The following is a 24267-nucleotide window of genomic DNA, read 5'->3' as shown; positions in this document are numbered from 1 at the left end:
GCATATATGGCCATCGCTACCTAAATGGTTTCATGAGAAAATGAAGCGGCAGACGAGAAAGAAGCCAGAGGAGAGATGGTCAGAGAGACAGATACGGGGAGTCATTCCCACAGTGCAGGGAAACCATGTCTTCCCATGCTGGAGAGAGAGAGAGAGAGACGGCGACAGACAGAGGGGGGGCGGGAAATAGCAGACTTCAAGAGGACAGTATGTCCATTCTGAGTGAGTCCAGGACAATGGGCCACTGCTGTGTCCACCAGTTACCAGGGAGCAAAGAGGAGAGAAAGGCAGCAGGCCTGCGAGGATGGTGAGTCCTTCGTGTTAATGTGCAACAGGAAGCTATGGGCCAGGCCCCTCTCAGAACTCTCCACAAACTCAGGGCACCGTGAGATGGGCTGGGCTTCCTGACGTTGCTCCCTTAATGACGATGAATATAGAATAGAGAAGAGAAAAATCTGAGGGGATGTGGTCCTCCCAGTTATAGCTAGGGTTTTCCGTGGGCACCTTCCGTAAACACGAAGCAAAGCTTCCCACCCCGGCCCCTGACTTTCCTCCTTAAGGATCAATATGACTCCTGGCTTCATTATGATTTAGAGCTGCTTGTATTTTCAAGCCTGTGAGAGGAAACTTGTAAGCTGAGAGAAGACCACCAACTTTGACATTTTTTTCAATAACAACATGAAATACAATATAGGAAAACTCTTACAACCAAAGTTTGGGGATTAAAAGGAGTTATGAAGGAACAGAGAGGGACATAGGTCAAAGTGACTGAAGTCCTAGTGGGTGTGTGGTGATAAACCAGTGCTCTAGTGGAAGTAGTCGTCTACAGAAAAGAGCTTAGGAGGCACTGGTGTGAGTGGGATCCAGCAGGAGTGTCTGCTGAGCCCTGACAGAAATCAGAGAGCTGCATCTGCGGATAAGAGGGAGTCCCTGCAGGCTCTTAAGTAACAAAAGAACACCAAGGTGTCATGAGAAACAAATTTGAGCAGAGAATGGCATGTTGGGAGATAATTATGGTATTTTTAACCAAACTTAGGGAGGAGAAGCTGATGGAAAGGAGGCGTTTGGAGAGTAGAAGAGGGAGGGGTCATTGACCTATTTCCAGGCAGGAAATACCACAGTGGTAAAGGGGACCCCAGGGACAGAAACCGACCCCAGTGTCCAGTGGACACTGGGTATCCAGACTGTGGTTTTCAATGGAAGTACTGAGTCTCAGCCCTTTCACTTGCTCTGTGACCTTGGGCTCACCTTATGTTCTGAGTCCTGGAATCTCAGTCCTTTCTTAAGCAAGGGAACTGACTGATTCCTAAGGACTTCTGGGAGGCTCTTCATTATTGCCCTTTAAAAAGGGAGAGGCAGAGAGAGAAAGAGACTCGCAGAATAACTTGAGAAGGGTTCTAAGCACGCTTTCTCCATAAAGGAAACAAGGAGTGCTATCTGGCTGCATGGATGAATTGCTGAGAAGAGTGGATGTTGTCAGTAGCACAAGGGAAGGGTGCTGGAAACCGGTTTCCGCTACCTTATCACCTGCATTTTGTCATCAGAACATCAAAGGCACACAAAAGTGGACAGCGGGATAGCCTTACCTCCTGCTTCCTGTCCTCCAAGAGTGCATCCGTTTATAAGATGGGAGCAACACGCAGAGCCTACTGTACCTGCTGGCTGCATTTTTCAGTGGTTTTCCCCCTTTTGGAGCATCCTAACATGAGTTCCATTGTTTCCCAGGAGGGAAGCTGCTCTGACCACAGCAAATACTCACGTAGTTCTGCATCAGGTCTGGATGGGTCCTCTCAATGCCGTCATCCAGGATGGTGACCACGATGTTCTTTCCTGTGTAGCCTCTCTTCCAGGCTCCTTCGATATTCATGTCTGACTGGCAGGGATGCGTGTTGTCACTGCAGTGCTAAAGGTGTAAGAGGGAGAACTGGACGTTGCAGATTACCAAATAGTGAGGAGGCTGGAAAATCACTTACTTCTTAAGACAAGGCATTAAATTAACAGGAGTTTGGCGGATTGTCTGTTCAAGTAGAAGCACAGATCTCCAACATGACAACAAGGGAAGGGAGGAAGGAGAGATGTGGGGAAGGAAAGCAAGACAGTAATCTCTCCTGCCAGTTCTGCCCTGTTCTAATACCTTCAGAAAAACATGATAAAGTACACCTCAACAGCAGAATAATGGGGGCACCCATTTTACTGTTAGCATGTATTAATGACACATAAAAAGGCACTGTAGCATTTCATTTATAAACCCAAACTAGATAACTGAAGAACATATACCTTATCGTTTCTTAAACGGGCACCTAGAAAAGTCTGGCTGTAAAAAAAGCCTCGGCAGCTTCTGTACAGTGCCAGCCAGAGGTGTGCCACTGCTGTGAGAAACCCATTAATGAGAAGAAATAACAGTTTCTTCAAACTTCTTTCAGCAAATTAACAATGAGTGTTGTCTCATAATTTGTGGGGAGCCAACAGACTTATTCAGTGCTACTTTGAGAAGGGAGAGAAGAGCGCAGGGTCCAGACAGGGGACAGGCACAGGAAAATGTGTGTGAGGGCTTCGAAGGGCAGGCTGAAGAGGCATCGAATCTTAGCTCATTAGGGGTAGTGATTTCATTCCATAATGGCTACGACATACAAACACATCGATAAATAAATTAAACCAGCAGTTCTTCCCGATATAATTGACTAGCATTCGTCCAACCCACACAATTACCCCTTCAAAGTCCATCTCTATGAAATATCCCTCTGAGTGGTGTTTTCCAGGTTCTTAAGGCTCGGCAGAGGAACAAAGGAAAAGGGATGTGCCGTAGCCTACTGCCATGGCAACGCAAGGTCCACAACATTCACTATCTCCCTCCTGCTTTGTAACAGTTCAGCACTTCAAGAGGGGAAGAGAACATGAGATCTGTATGCTCTAAGCATAATGGAGACCCCACTGCCACTGACTCATCTAACACATACTTTATTGAGCACTTACTACATGCTGGGATATATGGCAGTGAACATGCAAGATGAGGTCCCTGTCCTCATGACCTCTCTAAAGGGGAAACACAGATGATAAAGAAAACAAGGAAGACGATTCAGAACACTCCTTATGTCTTAAAGGAATTAAAGAGGGTAATATGGCGGTCAATGCTGAGCTGTCTGAGTACACACCTCTCTGCGGGGGGATGGACAGAAAAGATCCCAGTTTCTGAGAAAGTGAATTGTGAGTTGAGATATGACCGATGAGAAAGAGCTGGCTTGCCCAAGAGCTCAGACCTTGTCGTGGTAGAGGACACAGCAAATGCAATGACCATAAGGTGAGAAACAGATTTGTGCACTGAAGAAAGAGAAAGAAGATGGGGCCTAGCTGAAGCTTAGTGGATGAGCAGGAAAATGGCATAAAAGGTAGCAGATCAGAATGGGCAACAGAGGTCAGGTCATCCCAGGCTTTGCAGCCATGACTTGACTTTTATTTTAAGTACAACCTAAATGGAAGCTCACCTCTTTCCAAACTTTACCCCTCAAAATCAAATGCTAACTAGTGGCAGATACCTCTAATACCTTTGTCGAACATCATAAACACACTTGAGTAGTTTTATGGATTCATTCTAACAAATGGTGTACCCAGTTTTCATCACAGATAATATCAATTTCATTGAAAATAGGGGCTTATATATTTTATGAACATTTGTAACTTTCTGTCACTTTCTTGACTTCTTTCTGGCACTTGAGGCCCTGCACCACCATCTATTACTACACTGATCCAATTCCACTCTCCCCTCTCTCCCCAGTTTTTGGAGCACAGCTCAGGACCTACTGCCTCCCACTTGGCTAGCTCTTCCCCTTCCCTGAACTTAGGAATGAAGAGAGACAGACACAGACACACACACACACCACACACCACACCACACACCCAACACACATTCTGTTTTACACAGTCCAACCCCAACTTACTGAATTCTGCTGAACTGTGGTTGAGTGTTGACTCTTGTGTGTGAATTCTGTCTCCTTTGTAAGCCTCTAGAAGACTATGCATTAAACCAAGTCTGATCTAGGATTTCAGTCAATATTGGCTTATCGATTACACACCAGAAGAGAGGGCATATTCTCCACTTTATATCCAAGTTCACATCTGCCAAATGCTTGTTCCTCCAACCTCGTCAGAGATATCTAACCAGCTAATGCTTGGTTAACAGATCATGAAAGAAACAGTGTAGATTTACAAAATGCCCATGTTTTTCGGAAGTCTCATTCTAGCCAAGAGTTTGGGCCTCTCCTCACCAAATATTTTAATTTAACACAAAGCAACCCTCACAGGTTTCCATTTCATTTTTTTCTTTTTCAAAACCTGCTCTGGCCACCTGTGGTATCGTTTGTGACACAAAGTAGCATTAATGTGGCCAAGAGGTGGGTGGGAGGAAGGAAATGCACAGGAAATGGGTCACCCACACATGGATAACTGTCCTGGAGTGGAGGGATGCTGCCTGAAATTGTAATTATGAAAGCTGAAGAAAACCCACCGTGTATGGAAAACACGTGTGTTCAAAGTGGAGCAGTTAGGTTTCTTTCTTCCACCTCTGCTTCTGTTGAATCTGACTTCACCATTAAATATTTTTGAACCACTTTTTTTCTTTCCATCTGCCAACATGGTATTGGTAGAAGGGGAAGGAGGGGAAATAACCAATTGATACTTTCATTTGGATAATCTAATATATCAGGTAGCTAAAACGTCAAAGGAAAAAAAAAAAAGATGATCAGAGCCACGGGTGTTTCTGGAAAATGAGTAATAAGATCAGTGGACCCTTAAACGAGGACCCTATCTTTAGATTTTTAATACCCATTTCAAGTAGTCCAGACTTGTTTCATAAGCTCAAGGCAACCAAAGAGCAAAAACTACAGAAAATACTGACGCCAGTCAATGCAGCCCAAATGAAAAGGAATTAGTCATTTCCTTAACTGCCTGATCAAAATGCTCTTTAAACTGGGCTCTATTTACTTGACGGCAATCTATGTTACAGCATTACCCAAAGGCAGAAGGAACACATATTAGCCATGATTTCCTCATCCTCAGCCTGCCATGTTAATTCCTGCTCTGGCACAGATCTCTTAAGACTAGTTTCTGGAATTGTGTTACCCCATATAGTCCCGAGGCTGGTATTCACAAAAGGGGCCAGTCAGAAATTTCCGGCATACTTAAAGCTGATGAAAACCAAATACGTGCACTGTATATGTAAGACAAATATTTAGAGTAAATATAGGCACCTTCAGCTCTGAATAATGTCCTGTATTTCAATAATGGTCTATGCACAGATGACAAACTATTTAGAAAGGACACAAAATAGCAAATATCTCCAGAAACAGTGGTTACTACCTAGGTCTCTCATTTCCTTATCAGTAAAAACTTTTATTCTTTTCAGGAATGAAATTTTAGAGAGATTATCCTGTGAGTTCTAGAAAAGGCCTCTTCCATACCAGGGTTATGAGCTCTTTTGCTTATAAACCACTCTGGGTGTGTCTACTTCTCTTGTGTCTTTATAAACATATCACAATGTTTGCTAAATGAAAGAACAGTTTATACCCAAAATAAACACCTTTGTTATGCTCTCACCACCATTTTCTTCAGACTAGGGGGTGGGTCGGAACCCTCAGTGTCATTATTTTTAAACTTTTCCAGGTTCTTAAGGTCTCCAATGAACTGCCAATTTATATGCTGCCAATAGTCTGCTAACATTGAAAACATCTGTTGCTCATTTCCATTGATAAAGTGGTTCATAAGACTGCATCTCTGACTCTACAACATTAATAAGAAAGCAGAATTAAATACACAAAAAATCTGTTTTAAGAAACAGACTCAAAGACATAGAAAACAAACTTACAGTTACTAAAGGGGGGAGGCAGGACAGGGATAAATTAGGAGCTTGGGATTAACAGATACACACTTCTCTTTTTTTTTTTAACATCTTTATTGGAGTATAACTGCTTTACAATGGTGTGTTAGTTGCTGCTGTATAACTAAGTGAATCAGCTATATATACAGCTACATCCCCATATCTCCTCCCTCTTGCATCTCCCTTCCACCTCCCCTATGGGACCCCTCTAGTTGGACACAAAGCATGGAACTGATCTCCCTGTGCTATGCAGCTGCTTCCCACTAGCTATCTATTTTACATTTGGTAGTGTATATATGTCCAAGCCACTCTCTCACTTCGTCCCAGCTTACCCTTCCCCCTCCCCGGGTCCTCAAGTGCATTCTCTACGTCTGCGTCTTTATTCCTGTCCTGCCCCTAGGTTCTTCAGAACCTTTTTTTGTTTTGTTTTAGATTCCATACATATGTGTTAGCATACGGTATTTCTTTTTCTGACTTACTTCACTCTGTATGACAGTCTCTAGGTTCATCCAACTCACTACAAATAACTCAATTCCATTTCTTTTCATGGCTGAGATATTCCATTGTATGTATGTGCCACATCTTTATCCATTCATCTGTAGATGGACACTTAGGTTGCTTCCATGTCCTGGCTATTGTAAATAGAGCTGCAATGTACATGGTGGTACATGACTCTTTCTGAATTGTGGTTTTCTCAGGGTTATATGCCCAGTAGTGGGATTGCAGGGTTGTATGGTAGTTGTACTTTTAGTTTTTTAAGGAACCACCATACTGTTCTCCATAGTGGCTGTATCAATTTACATTCCCACCAACAGTGCAACAGGGTTCCCTTTTCTCCACACCCGCTCCAGCATTTGTAGATTTTTTGATGATGGCCACTCTGACTGCTGTAAGGTGATACCTCATTGCAGTTTTGATTTGCATTTCTCTAATGATTAGCAATGTTGAGCATCCTTTCATATGTTTGTTGGCAATCTGTATATCTTCTTTGGAGGAATGCCTACTTAGGTATTCTAACCATTTTTGGATTGTTTGTTTTCTTGATATTGAGCTGCATGAGCTGCTTGTATACTTTGGAGATTAATCCTTTGTCAGTTGCTTCATCTGCAAATATTTTCTCCCATTCTGATGGTTGTCTTTTCGTCTTGTTTATGGTTTCCTTTTCTGTGCAAAAGCTATTAAGTTTCATTAGGTCCCATTTGTTTATTTTTGTTTTTATTTCCATTTCTCTAGGAGGTGGGCCAGAAAGGATCTTGCTGTGATTTATGTCATAGAGTGTTCTGCCTATGTTTTCCTCTAAGGGTTTTATAGTGTCTTGCCTCACATTTAGGTCTTTAATCCATTTCGAGTTTATTTTTGGCTATGGTGTTAGGGAGTGTTCTAATTTCATTCATTTTTTAAAATACATTTATTTATTTATTTACTTTTGGCTGTGCTGGGTGTTCATTGATGCGTGCAGGCTTTCTCTAGTTGTGGAGAGTGGGGGCTACACTTTGTTGCGGTGCATGGGCTTCTCATCGCGGTGGCTTCTCTTGTTGTGGAGCACGGGCTTAGGTGCACTGGCTCAGTAGCTGTGGCGCAAGGGCTTAGTTGCTCCGTAGCATGTGGGATCTTCCTGGATGAGGGCTTGAACCCATGTCCTCTGCACTGGCAGGTGGATTCTTAACCACTGTGCCACCAAGGAAGTCCCTAATTTCATTCTTTTAAATGTAGTTGTCCAGTTTTCCCAGCACCACTTATGGAAGAGGCTGTTTTTCTCCATTTTATATTCTTGCCTCCTTTATCAAAGATAAGGTAACCATATGTGCATGGGTTTATCGCTGGACTTTCTATCGTGTTCCATTTATCTATATTTCTGGTTTTGTGCTAGTACCATACTGTCTTGATTACTGTAGCTTTGTAGTATAGTCTGAAGTCAGGGAGCCTGATTTCTCTAGCTCCGTTTTTCTTTCTCAAGATCGCTTTGGCTATTCGGGATCATTTCAGTTTCCATTACAAATTGTGAAATTTTTGTTTTACTTCTGTGAAAAATGCCATTGGTAATTTGATAGGGATTGCATTGAATATGTAGATTGCTTTGGGTAGTACAGTCATTTTCACAATGTTGAATCTTCCAATCCAAGAATATGGTATATCTTGCCATCTGTTTGTATCATCTTTAATTTCTTTCATCAGTGTCTAATCGTTTTCTTCATACAGGTCTTTTGTCTCCTTAAGTAGGTATATTCCAGGTATTTTATTCATTTTGTTGCAGTGGTAAATAGGAGTGTTTCCTTAGTTTCTCTTTCAGATTTTTCATCATTAGTGTATAGGAATACAAGAGATTTCTGTGCATTAATTTTGTATCCTGCTACTTTACCAGATTTGTTTATTAGCTCTAGTAGTTTTCTGGTAGCATCTTTAGGATTCTCTATGTATAGTATCATGTCATCTGCAAACAGTGACAGCTTTACTACTTCTTTTCTGATTCGGATTCCTTTTATTTCTTTTTCTTCTCTGATTGCTGTGGCTAAAACTTCCAACAATATGTTGAATAACAGTGGTGAGAGTGGACAACCTTGTCTTGTTCCTGATATTAGAGGAAATGGTTTCAGTTTTTCACCACTGAGAATGATGTTGGCTATGGATTTGTCAAATATGGCCTTTATTATGTTGAGGTAAGTTCTCTCTATGCCTACTTTCTGGAAGGTTTTTATTACAAGTGGGTGTTGAATTTTGTCGAAAGCTTTTCCTGCACCTATTGAGATGATCATATGGTTTTTCTCCTTCGGTTTGTTAATTTGGTTTATCACATTGATTGATTTGCATATATTGAAGAATCCTTGCATTCCTGGGATAAGCCCCACTTGATCATGGTGTATGATCCTTTTAATCTGCTGTTGGATTCTGTTTGCTAGTATTTTGTTGAGAATTTTTGCATCTTTGTTCATCAGTGATGTTGGCCTGTAGCTTTCTTTCTTTGTGACATCTTTGTCTGGTTTTGGTATCAGGGTGATGGTGGCCTTGTAGCCTGAGTTTGGGAATGTTCCTCCCTCTGCTGTATTTTGGAAGAGTTTGAGAAGGATAGGTGTTAGCTCTTCTCTAAATGTTTGATAGAATTTGCCTGTGAAGCCATCTGGTCCTGGGCTTTTGTTTGTTGGAAGTTTTTTTTTTTTTTTGCGGTACACGGGCCTCTCACTGTTGTGGGCTCTCCCGTTGCAGAGCACAGGCTCACGGGCCTAGCCGCTCTGTGGCATGTGGGATCTTCCCGGACCGGGGCACGAACCCATGTCCCCTGCATCGGCAGGCAGACTGTCAACCACTGCACCACCAGGGAAGCCCTGTTGGAAGATTTTTAATCACAGTCACAATTTCAGTGCTTGTGATTAGTCTGTTTATATTTTCTACTTCTTCCTGGTTCGGTCTCGGAAGGTTGTGCTTTTCTAAGAATTTGTCCGTTTCTTCAAGGTTGTCTGTTGTATTGGCATATAGTTGCTTGTAGTAATATCTCATGATCCTTTGTATTTCTGCAGTGTCAGTTGTTACTTCTCCTTTTTAAATTTCGAATTCTATTGATTTGAGTCTTCTCCCTTTTTTCTTGATGAGTCTGGCTAATGGTTTACCAATTTTGGTTATCTTCTCAAAGAACCAGCTTTTAGTTTTATTGATCTTTGCTATTGTTTCTTTCATTTCTTTTTACTTATTTCTGATCTGATCTTTATGATTTCTTTACTGCTAACTTTGGGGTTTTTCTGTTCTTCTTTCTCTAATTGCTTTAGGTGTAAGGTTAGGTTGTGTATTTGAGATTTTTCTTGTTTCTTGAGGTAGGATTGTATTGCTATAAACTTCCCTCTTAGAACTGCTTTTGCTGCCTCCCATAGGTTTTGGGTTGTAGTATTTTCATTGTCATTTGTTTCTAGGTATTTTCTGATTTCCTCTTTGATTTCTTCAGTGATCTCTTGGTTATTTCGTAGTGTACTGTTTAGTCTCCATGTGTTTGTATTTTTTTTCTGTTTTTTTCCTGTAATTGATATCTAGTATCGTGTTACTGCTGAATTCCCCTTTTATTGCTGTTAGCAATTGCCTTATGTATTGAGGTGCTCCTATGTTGGGTGCATAAATATTTACAATTGTTATATCTTCTTCTTGGATTGATCCCTTGATCATTATGCAGTGTCCTTCTTTGTCTCTTGTAATAGTGTTTATTTTAAAGTCTATTTTGTCTGATATGAGAATTGCTACTCCAGCTTTCTTTTGATTTCCATTTGCATGTAATATCTTTTTCCATCCCCTCACTTTCAGTCTGTATGTGTCCCTAGGTCTGAAGTGGGTCTCTTGTAGACAGCATGTATGTGGGTCTTGCTTTTGTATCCATTCAGCCAGTCTATGTCTTTTGGTTGGAATATTTAATCCATTTACTTTTAAGGTACTTATCGATATGTATGTTCCTATTACCATTTTCTTAATTGTTTTGGGTTTGGTAGTGTAGGTCTTTTCCTTCTCTTGTGTTTCCTGCCTAGAGAAGTTCCTTTAGCATTTGTTGTAAAGATGGTTTGGTGGTGCTGAATTCTCTTAACTTTTGCTTGTCTGTAAAGGTTTTAATTTCTCCATCGAATTTGAATGAGATCCTTACTGGGTAGAGTAATCTTGTTTGTAGGTTTTTCGCTTTCATTACTTTAAATATGTCCTGCTACACCCTTTTGGTTTGCAGAGTTTCTGCTGAGAAACCAGCTGTTAACCTTATGGGGATTCCCTTGTATGTTAGTTGTTGCTTTTCCCTTGCTGCTTTTAATATTTTTTCTTTGCATTTAATTTTTCATAATTTGATTGATATGTGTCTTGGCATGTTTCTCCTTAGATTTATCCTGTATGGGACTCTCCGCACTTTCTGGACTTGATTGACTATTTCCTTTCCCGTATTAGTGAAGTTTTCAACTATAATCTCTTCAAATATTTTCTCAGTCCCTTTCTTTTTCTCTTCTTCTTCTGGGACCCGTATAATTCAAATGTTGGTGTGTTTAATGTTGTCCCAGAGGTCTCTGAGACTGTCCTCAATTCTTTTCACTCATTTTTCTTTATTCTGCTCTGTGGTAGTTATTTCTACTATTTTATCTTCCAGGTCACTTATCCGTTCTTCTTCCTCAGTTATTCTGCTATTGATTCCTTCTAGAGAATTTTCAATTTCATTTATTGTGTTGTTCATCATTGGTTGTTTGCTCCTTAGTTCTTCTAGGTCCTGTTAAATGTTTCTTGTATTTTCTCCATTCTATTTCCAAGATTTTGGATCATCTTTACTATCATTATTCCGAATTCTTTTTCAGGTAGACTGCCTATTTCCTCTTCATTTGTTTGGTTGGGTGGGTTTTTACTTTGCTCCTTCAGCTGCTGTGTATTTCTCTGTCTTCTCATTTTGCTTAACTTACTGCATTTGGGGTCTCCTTTTTGCAGGCTGTAGGTTTGTAGTTATTGTTTTTGGTGTCTGCAGCCAGTGGGTAAGCTTTGTTCAGTGGGTTGTGTATGCTTCCTGGTGGATGGGCTGATGCCTGTGTTCTGGTGGATGAGGCTGGATCTTGTCTTTTTGGTGGGCAGGACCGCATCCGGTGGTGTGTTTTGGGGTGTCTGTGAACTTATTATGATTTTAGGCAGCCTCTCTGCTAATGGGTGGTGTTGTGTTCCTGTCTCGCTAGTTGTTTGCCATGTTGTGTCCAGCATTGTAGCTTGCTGGTCGTTGTGTGGAGCTGGGTCTTAGCTTTGAGATGGAGATCTCTGGGAGAGCTTTCGCCATTTGATATTACGTGGGGCTGGGTGGTCTCTGGTGGAGCAATGTTCTGAACTCGGCTCTCCCACCTAAGAGGCTCAGGCCTGACACCCGGCCAGAGCACCAAGACCCTCTCAGCCACACAGCTCAGAAGAAAAGGGAGAAAAAAAAGGAAAGAAAGAAAAATAAATAAATAAATAAAATAAAGTTATTAAAATAATTTTTTTAATTATTAAAAATAAAAAAGTAATAAAGAAAAAGAAAGAAGAGAGCAACCAAACCAATAAACAAATCCACCAATGATAACAAGTGCTAAAACTATACTAGGAAAAAAAAAAGCAACAGACAGAACCCTAGGACAAATGGTAAAAGCAAAGCTATACAGACAAAATCACACAAAGAGGCATACACATACACATTCACAAAAAGAGGAAAAAAATATATATATATATACAAAAAAAGGAAGGGAGCAACCAAATCAATAAACAAATCTACCAATGATAATAAACTCTAAATACTAAATTAAGATAAACATAAACTAGAAACAAATTAGATGCAGAAAGAAAACCCCAAGTCTACAGTTGCTTCTAAATCCACCATCTCAATTTTGGGATGATTCATTGTCTATTCAGGTATTCCACAGATGCAGGGTACATCAAGTTGATTGTGGAGACTTAATCCACTGCTCCTGATGCTGCTGGGAAAAATTTCCCTTTCTCTTCTTTGTTCACACAGCTCCTGTGGTTCACCTTTGGATTTGGCCCTGCCTCTGCATGTAGGTCGCCTGAGGGGGCTGTAGCTCAGGCCAGGGGGAGGGAGGGATACAAATGCAGGGTGAGCCTGCAGGGGCAGAGGTTGGTGTGATGTTGCAATAGCCTGAGGCACACCATGTGTTCTCCCAGGGAACTTTTCTGTGGATAACGGGACCCTGGCAGTGGCGTGCTGCACAGGCTCCCAGAGGGGAGTGGATAGTGACCTGTGCTCTCACACAGGCTTCTTGGTGGCTGCAGCAGCAGCGTTAGTGTTTCATGCACATCTCTGGTGTCTGCGCTGATAGCCGCGACTCACACCTGTCTCTGGAGCTTGTTAAGGCGGTGCGCTGAATCCCCTCTCCTTGTGTACCCCAAAACCCAAAATGGTCTCTTGCCTCTTAGGCAGGTCCCGGCTAGCTGTGGCGCACTAGCCCCCTTCAGGCAGTCTTCCCACAGCTAACCCCAGTCCTCTCCCTGGGATCTGACCTCCGAAGCCGGAGCCTCAGCTGCCAGCCCCCACCCACTCCGGCCAGCGGGTGAGCAGACAAGCCTCTCAGGCTGATGAGTGCTGGTCGACACCAATCCTCTCTGTGGGAATCTCTCCGCTTTGCCCTCTGCACCCCTGTTGCTGCGCTCTTCTCTGTGGCTCTGAAGCTTCCCCCACACCACCCCCCGTCTCCACCAGAGAAGGGGCTTCTTAGTGTGTGGAAGCTTTTCCCCCTTCACAGCTCCCTCCCAGAGGCGCAGGTCCTGTCCCTATTCTTTTGTCTGTGTTTTTTTTTTTTTTCTTTTGCTCTACCCAGGTACGTGGGGAGTTTCTTGCCTTTTGGGAAGTCTGAGGTCTTCTGCCAGCGATCAGTAGGCGTTCTGTAGGAGTTGTTCCACATGTAGATGTATTTTTGATGTATTTGTGGGGATGAAGGTGATCTCCACGTCTTACCACTCCACCACCTTGAAGGTTCCCCCTACACTACTTTATGTAAACTAAACAACAAGGTCCTACTGCATAGCACAGGGAAAAATATGCAATATCTTGTAATAACCTATAATCGAAAAGAATCTGAAAAATAATTTATATATGTTCTGTATACCAGAAACTAACATAACGTTGTAAGTCAACTATACTTCAATAAAAATAAATAAAATAAAAATAAATAAAAATTTAAAAATCTGTTTTATAGACAAATTCAGAAACATATCTAGTTAGCTAAGTGTAAAAATACGCTTGGAATTTTTTGTAAAATTTGGAGTCAAAAAGCTCTAAGAAATGGGAAAAAAATAGAATCATTACCCTCTTAAGTGGACATAGAACTGACATGTAGTAGATTCTTAGTATGGCCAAGCATTGTACTAATCCCTTTATATGAACTAGCTTCATTTAAGAGTCAGAACAACTACTGGAGAGAGGTACTTTTATCATCTGCTTTTAACAGCTAAAGAACATGAGACTTAGCCTAGGTAACCTTCCAAAGGTCAAACAGCTGGTCAATAGTAGAATTAGGATTCAAAACCAAGCAGCCCTATGGTCTATGGAAACTCTTCTGTTAAAAGTTGAAACAAAAAGGGCTCAGGGGAGGGCAAAACACTGCAGACTCAGATAAGGAGCAGATTAGGAGTGGATGTTGGACAGTATAGCTCCAGTAAAGAAATTCAAATAATAGAAATCTCACTGGTCTTAGCACTGTGATCAGTACATTCAAGTGACAAGGCGGAACCTAGTTGGGTAAGACTTTAGAGGCCTTCTAATGTTTCCTTATTCCACTTACTGCAACACATCTTTTAGCAAATCATCAGTTTCTATTTGAAGAGTTTCAATGACAGGGAGCTCACTTCTTTACTGAAGAGCCAATGACGTGCTGGTAAATCAGTTCTTTGAAAAGAAAATCTCTTATTTCTAGTGTTTGCCAATTTCCATGGTGTAAATACTCACATCATGGCCAGTTTTAAGCTACCATGCTTGCAGAATTCCTGAATGTGTAACAGTAAGCTTTCACAAGCTGTTGGAAGGTCACCCAGCACACCACCGGGAACAGCTCACTCCATTGTTGGTCCTGCTCCATTTCTGATGAAGTCATCACTTCCCATAGGTCTGCCATCTGCTTCTCAGTACAGCTGAACCATGCAGGGGTTAGAGGCGCTGACCCTCCACGCAGTTGAAAATCCACGTATAACTGATAGCTGGCCACCTGTATGCATGGTTCCTCTGTAACTGCCTTTCCCCATCACAGATTCAACCAACTGCGAATTGTGTAGTACTACAGTATTTACTACTGAAAAAAATTCCACATATAAGTAAACTGGTGCAGTTCAAACCTGTGCTATTCAAGGGTCAACCACACTTGGGAACCACTGGGAAGTACCTAGGATTAGTTCTCTCCTTTGCAGTTTCAGACAGTAGTGTTACTCTCTCTTGCAATTCTTTGGAGAAGATCTTTTTTAACCTTTCGTTCTCAGGGCTACCTGAAGCAAGAGGACTTTGAGCTTTTGTGAGCCCATAAGCTGATGGGCTCTCCTTGGGATCTATGAAGTAGAGATTTTGTGACCCCAAAACTGAAGATGCCTTCACAGATTTTAGAAGATCTAAATTAAGCTAGGGAAGTTCTCAGACATTTACTACTATACTTATGGGCCACTTTGATGGACTTCAAAACCTTTGTTATCACACACATTAAAAAAAAAAGATATCCCTGGCCAAAATAGATCCAATGTACATTTATCCAAGAATGATTATTCAATTTATGAACTTTCCAGAATTTCCAAGGAAGCCCAGTACGTTTCAACACCACCAAACTCAGCATAGCAAGTAAGGGATACTAGCTAGGTGAATCAGGCAGAGGAAAGGTTAAATTCCACCTCTGCTACCTGCCAGTTGTATGACTTTGTCTAGTTACCTAAATTCTTGAAATCTGATTTGTAGTTTGAATGCAGAGAATTGTTATGAAGGTTGAAGAAGATAAAATATGTAACAAATGGATGCCTCCACATTCATAGGAGGCATCAGTGTTCCTAACAGTTTACAGAAGATGACCTTGGTTTAAAAAAAAAATGGTGAAATAGATTACTACAAAATAATGAGATGATGATTCTCTTCATTATCTGGAGAGATAGGTTAGGCAAACTTGAAAGGGCAATTCATCCTTGTAAGGATAGCTAGAATGATTTGAATATTTTACATTTGTGGCTGGGGGTCTCAGCTGGTGGTTGGAGATCAGGGATGGGGTGTAGGAGAAGAGAACAGTGTCCAGTTATTTTCTGGCACATCGGTCAAATGACCTCCTATGAATCACCATGTTTTACTCCTATGTATTTATACCAGTATTCCAACTTTGTTAGAACGGATCACATCTACCATAATATAATTTTGACAGCAGATCATTTCTCACTTACAAAATTTTAAGGATGTCCCACTTAATACCAAAGAAACATCAGAAAATAGAAAATATTAGAAGAAAGGCTGTTGTACAGAATATACTCAAATAGAGGATAACGAGAATAAATCCAGTTCCTAAAATTCTACTCATAGTTGAGCATCAAAAAATGGAGGCAGTATAGTCAACACATCTTTGACAAAGGAGCAAAGGCAATATAATGGACCTAAGATAGTCCCTTCAACAAATGGTGCTGTAGCGAGTGGACATCCACATGTAAAAAAAAAAAAAAAAAGAATCTGGACATAGACCTTCCACCTTCCACAAGAATTAACTCAAAATAGCTCATGGACCTAAATATAAAATGCAAGACTAAAAAAAACTTCTAGAAGATAACATAGGAGAAAACCTAGATGATCTTGGGTATGGTGATGACTTTTTAGATATGACACTGAAGACATAATGCATGAAAGAAGTAACTGAAAAGCTAGATCTCATTAAAATTTAAAACTTCTGCTCTGTGAAAGACAATGTCAAGAGAATGAGAGGACAAGCCACAGAATGGGAGAAAATATTTGCAAAAGATAAAGGAATGTTATCCAAAATGTACAAAGTACTCTTAAACTCAACAATAAGAAAATAACCCAATTAAAAAATGGGCCAGTGACCTTAACAGACACCTCACTGAAGAAGATGATATACAGAAGGTAAATAAGAACATGAAAAGATGTTCCAAATCATATGTCAGCAGAGAAATGTAGATTTAAACACCTATTAGAATGGCCAAAATCCAGAACACTGACACCACCAAATGTTGGTGAGGATGTGAAGCAACAGGAACTCTCATTCATTGCTGGTGGGAATAAAAAAAAAAATGGTTCAGTCACTTTGGAAGATTGCTTGGCAGTTTCTTACAAAACTAAACAATACTCTTAACCATACAATCCAGCAATTGTGCTCCTTGGCATTTACCCAAAGGAGTTGAAAATTTATGTCCACACAAAATCCTGCAAAGGGATATCTATAGCAGCTTTGTTCATAACTGCCAAAACTTGGAGGCAATCAAGATGCCCTTCAGTAGGTGGATAAATAAACTGTGGTGCCACAGAAAATGAAATATTCTTCAGTACTAAAAAGCAATGCTCTAACAAGCCAGGAGAAGACATGGCGGAACCTTAAATGCATACGACTAAGTAAAAGAAGCCAATCTGAAAAGGCCAAACACTGTATGATTCCAACTATATGACATCCTGGAAAAGGCAAAACTATGGAGAAAGTAAAAAGATAAGTGGTTGCCAGGGATTGAGGATCAGGGGATAAATAGGCAGAGCACAAAGAATTTTTAGGGCAGTGGAAATGCTCTGTATGAAACTAGAATGATGAATACACGTCATTGTACATGTGTCCAAACCCACAGAATGTACAACAGTAAGAGTGAACCCTAATGTAAACTATACATCTAGGGTGTATGATGTGTCAATGTAGGTTCATCAGCTGTGACAAATGGACCACTCTGGAGGTAGATATTGATACTGAGGGAGGCTGTGTATGTGTTGGAGTAGGTGGTATACGGGAAATCTCTGTACCTTCTCCTCCATTTTGCTGTGAAGTTAAAGTTTCTCTTTAAAATATTAGTCTTTTAAAAGAAAAGGAATTTCACAGAGCAGCCAAAGGGTAACTGGATGATCTATGAATTTAGTTTAGTGGACCACATTTCTCTCATTTGTAAATTTTGTGATCCTCTTTGAATCTTTCCAACCCTAACACATTTTGAATTAGAAACTTTCAGTCCTAAAAACATTTAACAAAGTAAAACCAATAAGCCAACAAAAACAATCTTGTTTCCTTTAAGGAATCTCTACATGTCTTGTCTTAGTGTTTGCAGAATTGGCTTCAGCTATATTACCCAGCCATGTTGCTAAAGGGTAATCAGTCTCTGAAACTTACTGGGTATTTCTGAGACACTAAGATCAAGCTTACCTTTACATGTATGGTCCATTGCATGTGCCACAGTTCTAACCATTCTTAAATTACTCAGATGCAAAAACTGAGTCAGGTTCTGGAAATCTGGGTCTGAAACCACATATCCTTCTCTCCTGCTTCCTTCCATTTTCACAGCACCTTGCAGTTCAGGCCATTGGCTCTGCTCCACTACTTTTAATCTTTCTAACCTAGTTTTAGGCTTTCAATCTATCCTCCTGGCATTAAAACAGTTTTATCAAGCACTTACTATATTCTGGCTATTATACTGGCCAGAGCAATGTCACTGTGCTCAAGTCCTTGAACTCTAGTCTGTGTGACGGACACACAAGGAATTTTTATTAAAAATTTTTTTTTTTTTTTTACAAAAGCACAAGTATTATAACAGGGGTTCTCAGGGTACTGTGGGAACATGGAAACCAGTCAGGGGGAAGCGTGGGAAGGCTGAGAGCACTTCCGAGAGAAAATGACATCTAAGCTCCCAAATATACGTTGACTAGCGAGAGGGCGAGCAGGGGATAAAGAGGATGTGTTTATTTTCGATAAGCGTGTGGAATAATCAAAGAGAGACTGGAGTGTTCAAAGAACTGAAAGAAATTCAGTACAGCTGGAGGATACAGATGCAAGAGGTGGGGGGAGATGAGAAACATGGAAAGAGATGAGACTGGAGAGGTAGGCGGGGGCCAGACTGTAAATGTTCCTATAAGCCATGTTTTTTTAAAAAAATTTTGAACTTTATCATAATTCGGTGAAAAATCATGTAAGGGTTTTAAGATAGGGATTGGCATGGTTTGGATGCCTAAAAGTGCATCTCAAACTTAATTCCCAAGAAAAACACTTGATCTCCACCTGCTCTGACCCCTCCAAGGCCGCTCATGCCCAGGGTTCTCAGTCTCCCCCACACCAGAGCATCTATAGCTGCTCTCCTTCTCTATAAACCCATCAGCGAATCCTTCCAAACAGCTCTTGAACCTGACCTCTTCCCACCATCTCCACGGCCCCAAACCGATTCAAGCTACTATCATCTCTTATTCCTCTACAGTCTATTTTCCATACAGTAGTAAAAGTGATCATTGTAAACTATGTCAGAGTTATCCTCCATAAATATTCCCAATAATTCCCAACGACTTTCCCTCACACATGCAATAATACCCCATGTCCATTCCATGGCCTGCAAAGGGCTCATGACCTGATTTGGCGCCATCTCCCTGTCCTCTTGCCCCACCCCTCTCGTCTTTCGCTCACTGTACTCCACCCCATTATCCTGTCCCAGCCCAACCCACTGTCATCTCAGGGCCTTGACACTTGCTATTCTCCCACACGAGGATGTTCTTCCTCGGGTATCCACGTGGCTGCCTCTCTCATGCTCAAATGTCACCTCCTAAGAGAGGCTCTTCCTAGTAAACCTATCTGAAATAGCATTCTATGTCATTCTCCACCCTTGACTCTGATTGCCTTTTCTTCATAGCATTCATAACTACTATATTATCTATCAGTTTGTCTCTTTATTGTTTGTCTCCCACATTGGACTGTAAACTCCGTGAAGGCAATCACTTTGCCTTATTTATTTCTGTATTCACACTAACACATAGAAGTTCAATAATTATATACCAGTTAAATGAACAGACTGGGTTTTTAAAAGTCATTGTGGGTCCCCTAGAACATAAAGGAAAGTGTGGAGATGAATTAACTGGGAGAGAGCTCTAGTGATTGAGCAATGACAGTGGTCGAGATTAGTGGGACCATGGAAACTACAGTATTTGATACACAGCAGGCATTCTTCGTATTTGTTGATAATGACAGTGAATGGGTATGGTGAGAGAAGAGAGAGGAATGAGGAATGATCAAATATCTGGCTTGGACTATAGATCAGAGGATAGGGTCACTTACTGAGAAAAGAAACACGGGAAGAGGAGAAAATCTGCCTGGAGAAGGAAAATATTGAGCTCAGTTTTAGAAACATGGGAATTTAAATAACATCCAAGCAGGAGCTGCCTGTAGTGACTGCATATGTGGATCTAAAGTGTCTTTCTCCCCAGACCCATGAGTGAATTCTTCCTAAAATTTTGGCATCGTGCTGTTATTTCCCACCTCAAATCTTCTTCTCATGTATAAAGCACTAACGTCTTTGCCTCCGAGTTGCGCCACAATCTGGCAATGAACATACACTGTCTAGTGCCACTTGTTGCCCCAAAGTTCAAAAATCCCTAAGGGTAGCATACAGTGTATAAATATGATGGTCTTAGCAAATTCAAGGTCATGACCACGTGTGGCTGAGAGCAAAAATGGCTACAATTCTCCACAGCTCCCTGTGCTTATGGCACATGTAGTCCTTCCCATGAAGCAAGGAGGTTTTTCTTCACCCTTTGATTCTGGGCAGACCTGGTGACTTGCTTTGGCCAAAACAGTGTAGCAGAAGTAACAGTGATCCGTTTCCACACCTCCCACACCCTTTCGCTTATAATCCTTCCTGGCTGCCATGTGAACAAGCCAAGGTAACCCGCTAGAAGATGGGAGATCACTTGGAACACATAAAACTGTCCTGGCTAAACCCACACTAGACTAGCTAGCTACCAGCTGACCTAGAATGGCTCACAGACGCATTCGCGAGCCAACATGATACCAGAGAACTGGCCAGCTGAGTTCAGCCCAAATTTCGGACATGCAGAATCATAAATCTAATAAAGAGCTGTTGTCTCAAACCACAAAATCTTGGGGATGATCTTTACACAGCAAAAGTTAACTAACCTATGAGGTTATAAGTCTGAGGGAAGTAAGTCAAACCGGAAGGACAGGAAAAAAAAAATTCAGCGAATCAAGGTGAAATAGCTTATCCAGAAGAGAAGAAGAATTGGCTGTATAATTGAGGAGGAAGAGAGCAGTAAGGACACTTAATGTATCAAACACACAATCCTAAAGCAAATTCTAAGATCCCTGTGATTTATTCGCTTCGTAGGAAGCCCAATGTTTTCCTGCTCATCCCATCCAGCCCTCATATCAGCAATTTCTGATTGTATATAGGTTTTATCTTCTCAATGAAATTATAAGCCACTTTTAATAATGAAGTCTGTATTATGCATCTTTATAACCTCTAGAGTTCATAGTAAAAATACTCGACAGTTAATGAATTGATATTTATTCAAGAGAGAAGGCAGAAGTAAATTCTGAGATAAAATGCAGAAGAAGATAATTTACGTAGTTAAGTCATAAATGCAGGTAATAGAAAAGGTTCAAATAAGATCTACAAATCTTTGCCTTCTCATGGCTCATAATAGGGCACCTGCTTATTCAACTTTACCAACAAAAAGATTCAAGAAGTAACATAGGAAATGTGCAGGGGCCAAATAATTACGTAAGGAAAAAGAACATTCATTTAGGGGTATTGGTTATGCTAACGCCCCGCTAATAATGCTCAACACTCCTGGCAGAAGATGTGAAAAGAGATGCAACACGGTGACACATGAACTATTATCCCCTTACAGGCCTGGTGGGAAATGTCTCCTGGCTGGACAGGAATTCAGGGGTACAGGTCTGTTTCCTTCGGAACAATACAGGGCATGATGGAAGTAAACACTTCTTGACTCTTCTCTGGTATCCGGTCAATGGCTCAATTTTAATACTGTCTTTCCTTGTAGGTCATGCAGTAAATTCTTCCATGAGTTGAGGAGAAACTCCGTGTTACCAAATGACTTTTCCTGACTATGAATCAAGCACCAATTATTCCTAATATACTATTCTTTGCCCAAATTGTGCAATTAGTAAAAAGTTGTATTTGTTTAGGGATGATCTCAATTGAAATTTTTCCTTAAGTGCCTATAAAACCAAGAAATAATTCCTACATTGGAGCTCATGAAAATGAATTTGAGAAGCAACTGAGCTGCATTATTTAATAACTATGCAAACATTAGCAAGAAGCAAACTTCATTCCTTGCTAAAATGTAACTTCTTTGCTTACATTGTTTACAAAATTCTGCTTGCATAGAACTCTTCACTCTCTTGTCTCCTTTAGGCATAAATCTGACTCAGAAACTCCTGTCTCTTCTTTTTTCATCAAGATCTCAGGAAGAACAGCTCAGATTGGAGAACTTTTCCTTTTCTTTAAAATGAGTAGGATGCAGTATGGTTTGGATAAGCCTAACCAACTGACTTCAGAACTCAGTTGCTCCACTATTTTTATTTTTTCAAAGTCACAGAAGAAATTTTGAGAAAAAAATGACAGAAAACAATTTTTTGTTATATTAGAGACATTTAAGGTCGAAGAGGAAGAATCTGAATATCATTTGAAGATATGTGAATATACCCTTACTAATATGTCATGTTTCTTCATTTACATTATTTCATAAATGGCAATATTCTTATGGAACATAATAGTAGAGGCAACTATTTTTCAGGTGAGAAAAAAATCCATTTTACAGTTAGAAAAATAATGAAGAATAGGAATAAACCTATATAAGATCTTCCCAAACCTTCAATCATTCTGCCATTCAGGTTTTGACCACACAATCACTTTCTCTTAAATAGATGGATGGGTGGATGGACGAATGGACAAATGGACAGAAGCATAGATGGATGAACAAAGAATGAATGGACAGAGAAGCAAACAGACAATACATGCAGGTTACTTCCAAGTCCTATTATATTTCAGTTTTATTTTCAAATTTCTATTGAAGGATGTGTTCCTTTCCAGGACCCTGCAGAACTTCTGAACAGTAAAAGCCACTTCCTCTTCCCTGAGTCAACTCCTCAAATGCCCATAGATTAGATGCTCCCAAAGGATATTTTCAATCAAGACCAAGTCACAAAATGAAACACATGTAGGAGGAAGAGGATACAGGGGGACGGAAGAGGAAGAGAGGGTCAAATCCACATGACAGTGAAGCTGCGCATATCCAAGTTATGTCCAGAGCTATTAGGTAGCTCATCCCTTTCCAGAACAAGAACTACTTGAACTTTCCTAACAGAACATATTTAATGTATTTAATGTTAACATAGAGAGCAGCATAAATTTGGTTTAAATATTAACAGTGGTTCCCCTAATTTTTGTTCAAAAAAGGACACTGAAGTAGATATGCTTAAAAGGACAAAAAAAGATGTGTTAGTCTGTTAGAATGATATATAAAAATTAATGGGATATGGAATTTCAAACAGTCTTTTCAGATTTTAACTTTGTTTCTCTCTGGATATATGAGATTACTGACTCAACTTCCTGAAAGTTCTGAAGGGTTTTCACCATGCCCTCTAATACATCATTACCTCAAATACATTAGTTCTATAAGAAACCTGTAATAATTGTGGTATAGAAACTCTGAGAAGAGGGAATAATACTATCAGTGTGTCAAAATTCTTATTCTTAAAATTAAGTGATCATATCAGAAGAGATAGGGTGGGCAAAGCTCACGTGGTCATGATGGGTCACAGACAAAATGTGAGTTCACTTTTGCTTTCCTGTCAACACAATAGCCCACTTGCACACCCATGAATCTTTGCTTTTTCCTGGTGACATGAATTCTTCAGGTATAATCTAGACTTTATGTTTTTATATAATCAAAGAAGAGGTCTGATATTTATAACGGACCAAAAAATAAGTGTCTTCTTAGAAAAAGAGAGAAATTCCTTAGTATCAATAAATGTGGTTTATACTATCAACTATTTCTTTTTCCTATATAGTACAAATGAACGACCCCAAAACTTAACGTCTGAAAAAAAATTATTATTATGGCTCATAGTTCTATGGGTTGGCAGGGCTCAGCTGGGTGGTTCTCCTTTGGGGCCTCCCATGTAGTTGCAGTCAGATGTCCACCGGGGCTAGATTCATCTGAAGACTTGACTGACATGGAAGTTTAAGATGGCTTCTTCATTCACATGAACAGCTGGAGAATTTTCACCCTTCTGTGTAAGATTCAGTTATTAATGCATACTTGTCCCAGTTGAGTTATCTACAAGTCCTTCTGAACAACATGTATCTGTTATATAAGGATTTCTATCCCATAATAGCTAGAGGAATATCAGTTCCATTACCATTTCTCTACATCTGTTAACTGTCAAAACATTTCATTCATTCACTTATGTTTTATTAGTTTGTTTTTAATTTTCCAATGCTAATTATATGCTTTCTAGATTTTGAGCCTACATCAGGGAACGAGAAAATACTTAGTCTGGCCTTCACAAAGTTTACATTCAAGTTGGAGTAGATAAATAATAAATAGACAAATGAGACAAACAATATAGTTAGAGATTATGGTAATAATTATAAAGGAAATAAAGAAGAGACCTTGGACAATGACAAGGGAAATGTGTTATTAAACTTATACCTTGAGTTCTTCACAATTTTACTACTATTAAGCAGACTTTTATTCAATGAACACAGAAACTTCGTTCTGAAAAAAGATGTTTATAGGTATAAGGCAATAAATCCCAGCCTCAGAAAAGCAAATTAGAGCAAAATTGAGATTCCAGACCTATTGCCATTTAAAATTTAAAAAGTAAAACAAAAACTATTTTCACATTTCAAATAAAAATTTTAAATCAAAACATTTTCTAAGACCAAAAAATCCCTAACGA

At 40.1% G+C, this 24267-nt stretch overlaps 1 protein-coding gene across 3 annotated transcripts in view; it reads right to left on the bottom strand.

Moving 5' to 3' along the window:
• PCSK5 (proprotein convertase subtilisin/kexin type 5) overlaps positions 1-24267 on the bottom strand; it is a 445528-nt gene that overhangs the window by 322993 nt on the left and 98268 nt on the right. For all 3 annotated transcript variants that reach the window (XM_049710824.1, XM_033440255.2, XM_004276376.4), the window contains exon 4: positions 1760-1903. In XM_049710824.1, coding sequence (XP_049566781.1) covers positions 1760-1903 — 144 coding nt within the window. The remainder of the gene's footprint in view (positions 1-1759; positions 1904-24267) is intronic.

Source organism: Orcinus orca, chromosome 6 (assembly GCF_937001465.1).
Source record: "Orcinus orca chromosome 6, mOrcOrc1.1, whole genome shotgun sequence".
Classification (NCBI taxonomy): domain Eukaryota; kingdom Metazoa; phylum Chordata; class Mammalia; order Artiodactyla; family Delphinidae; genus Orcinus; species Orcinus orca.
This window is presented reverse-complemented; position numbering and strand designations above follow the sequence as displayed.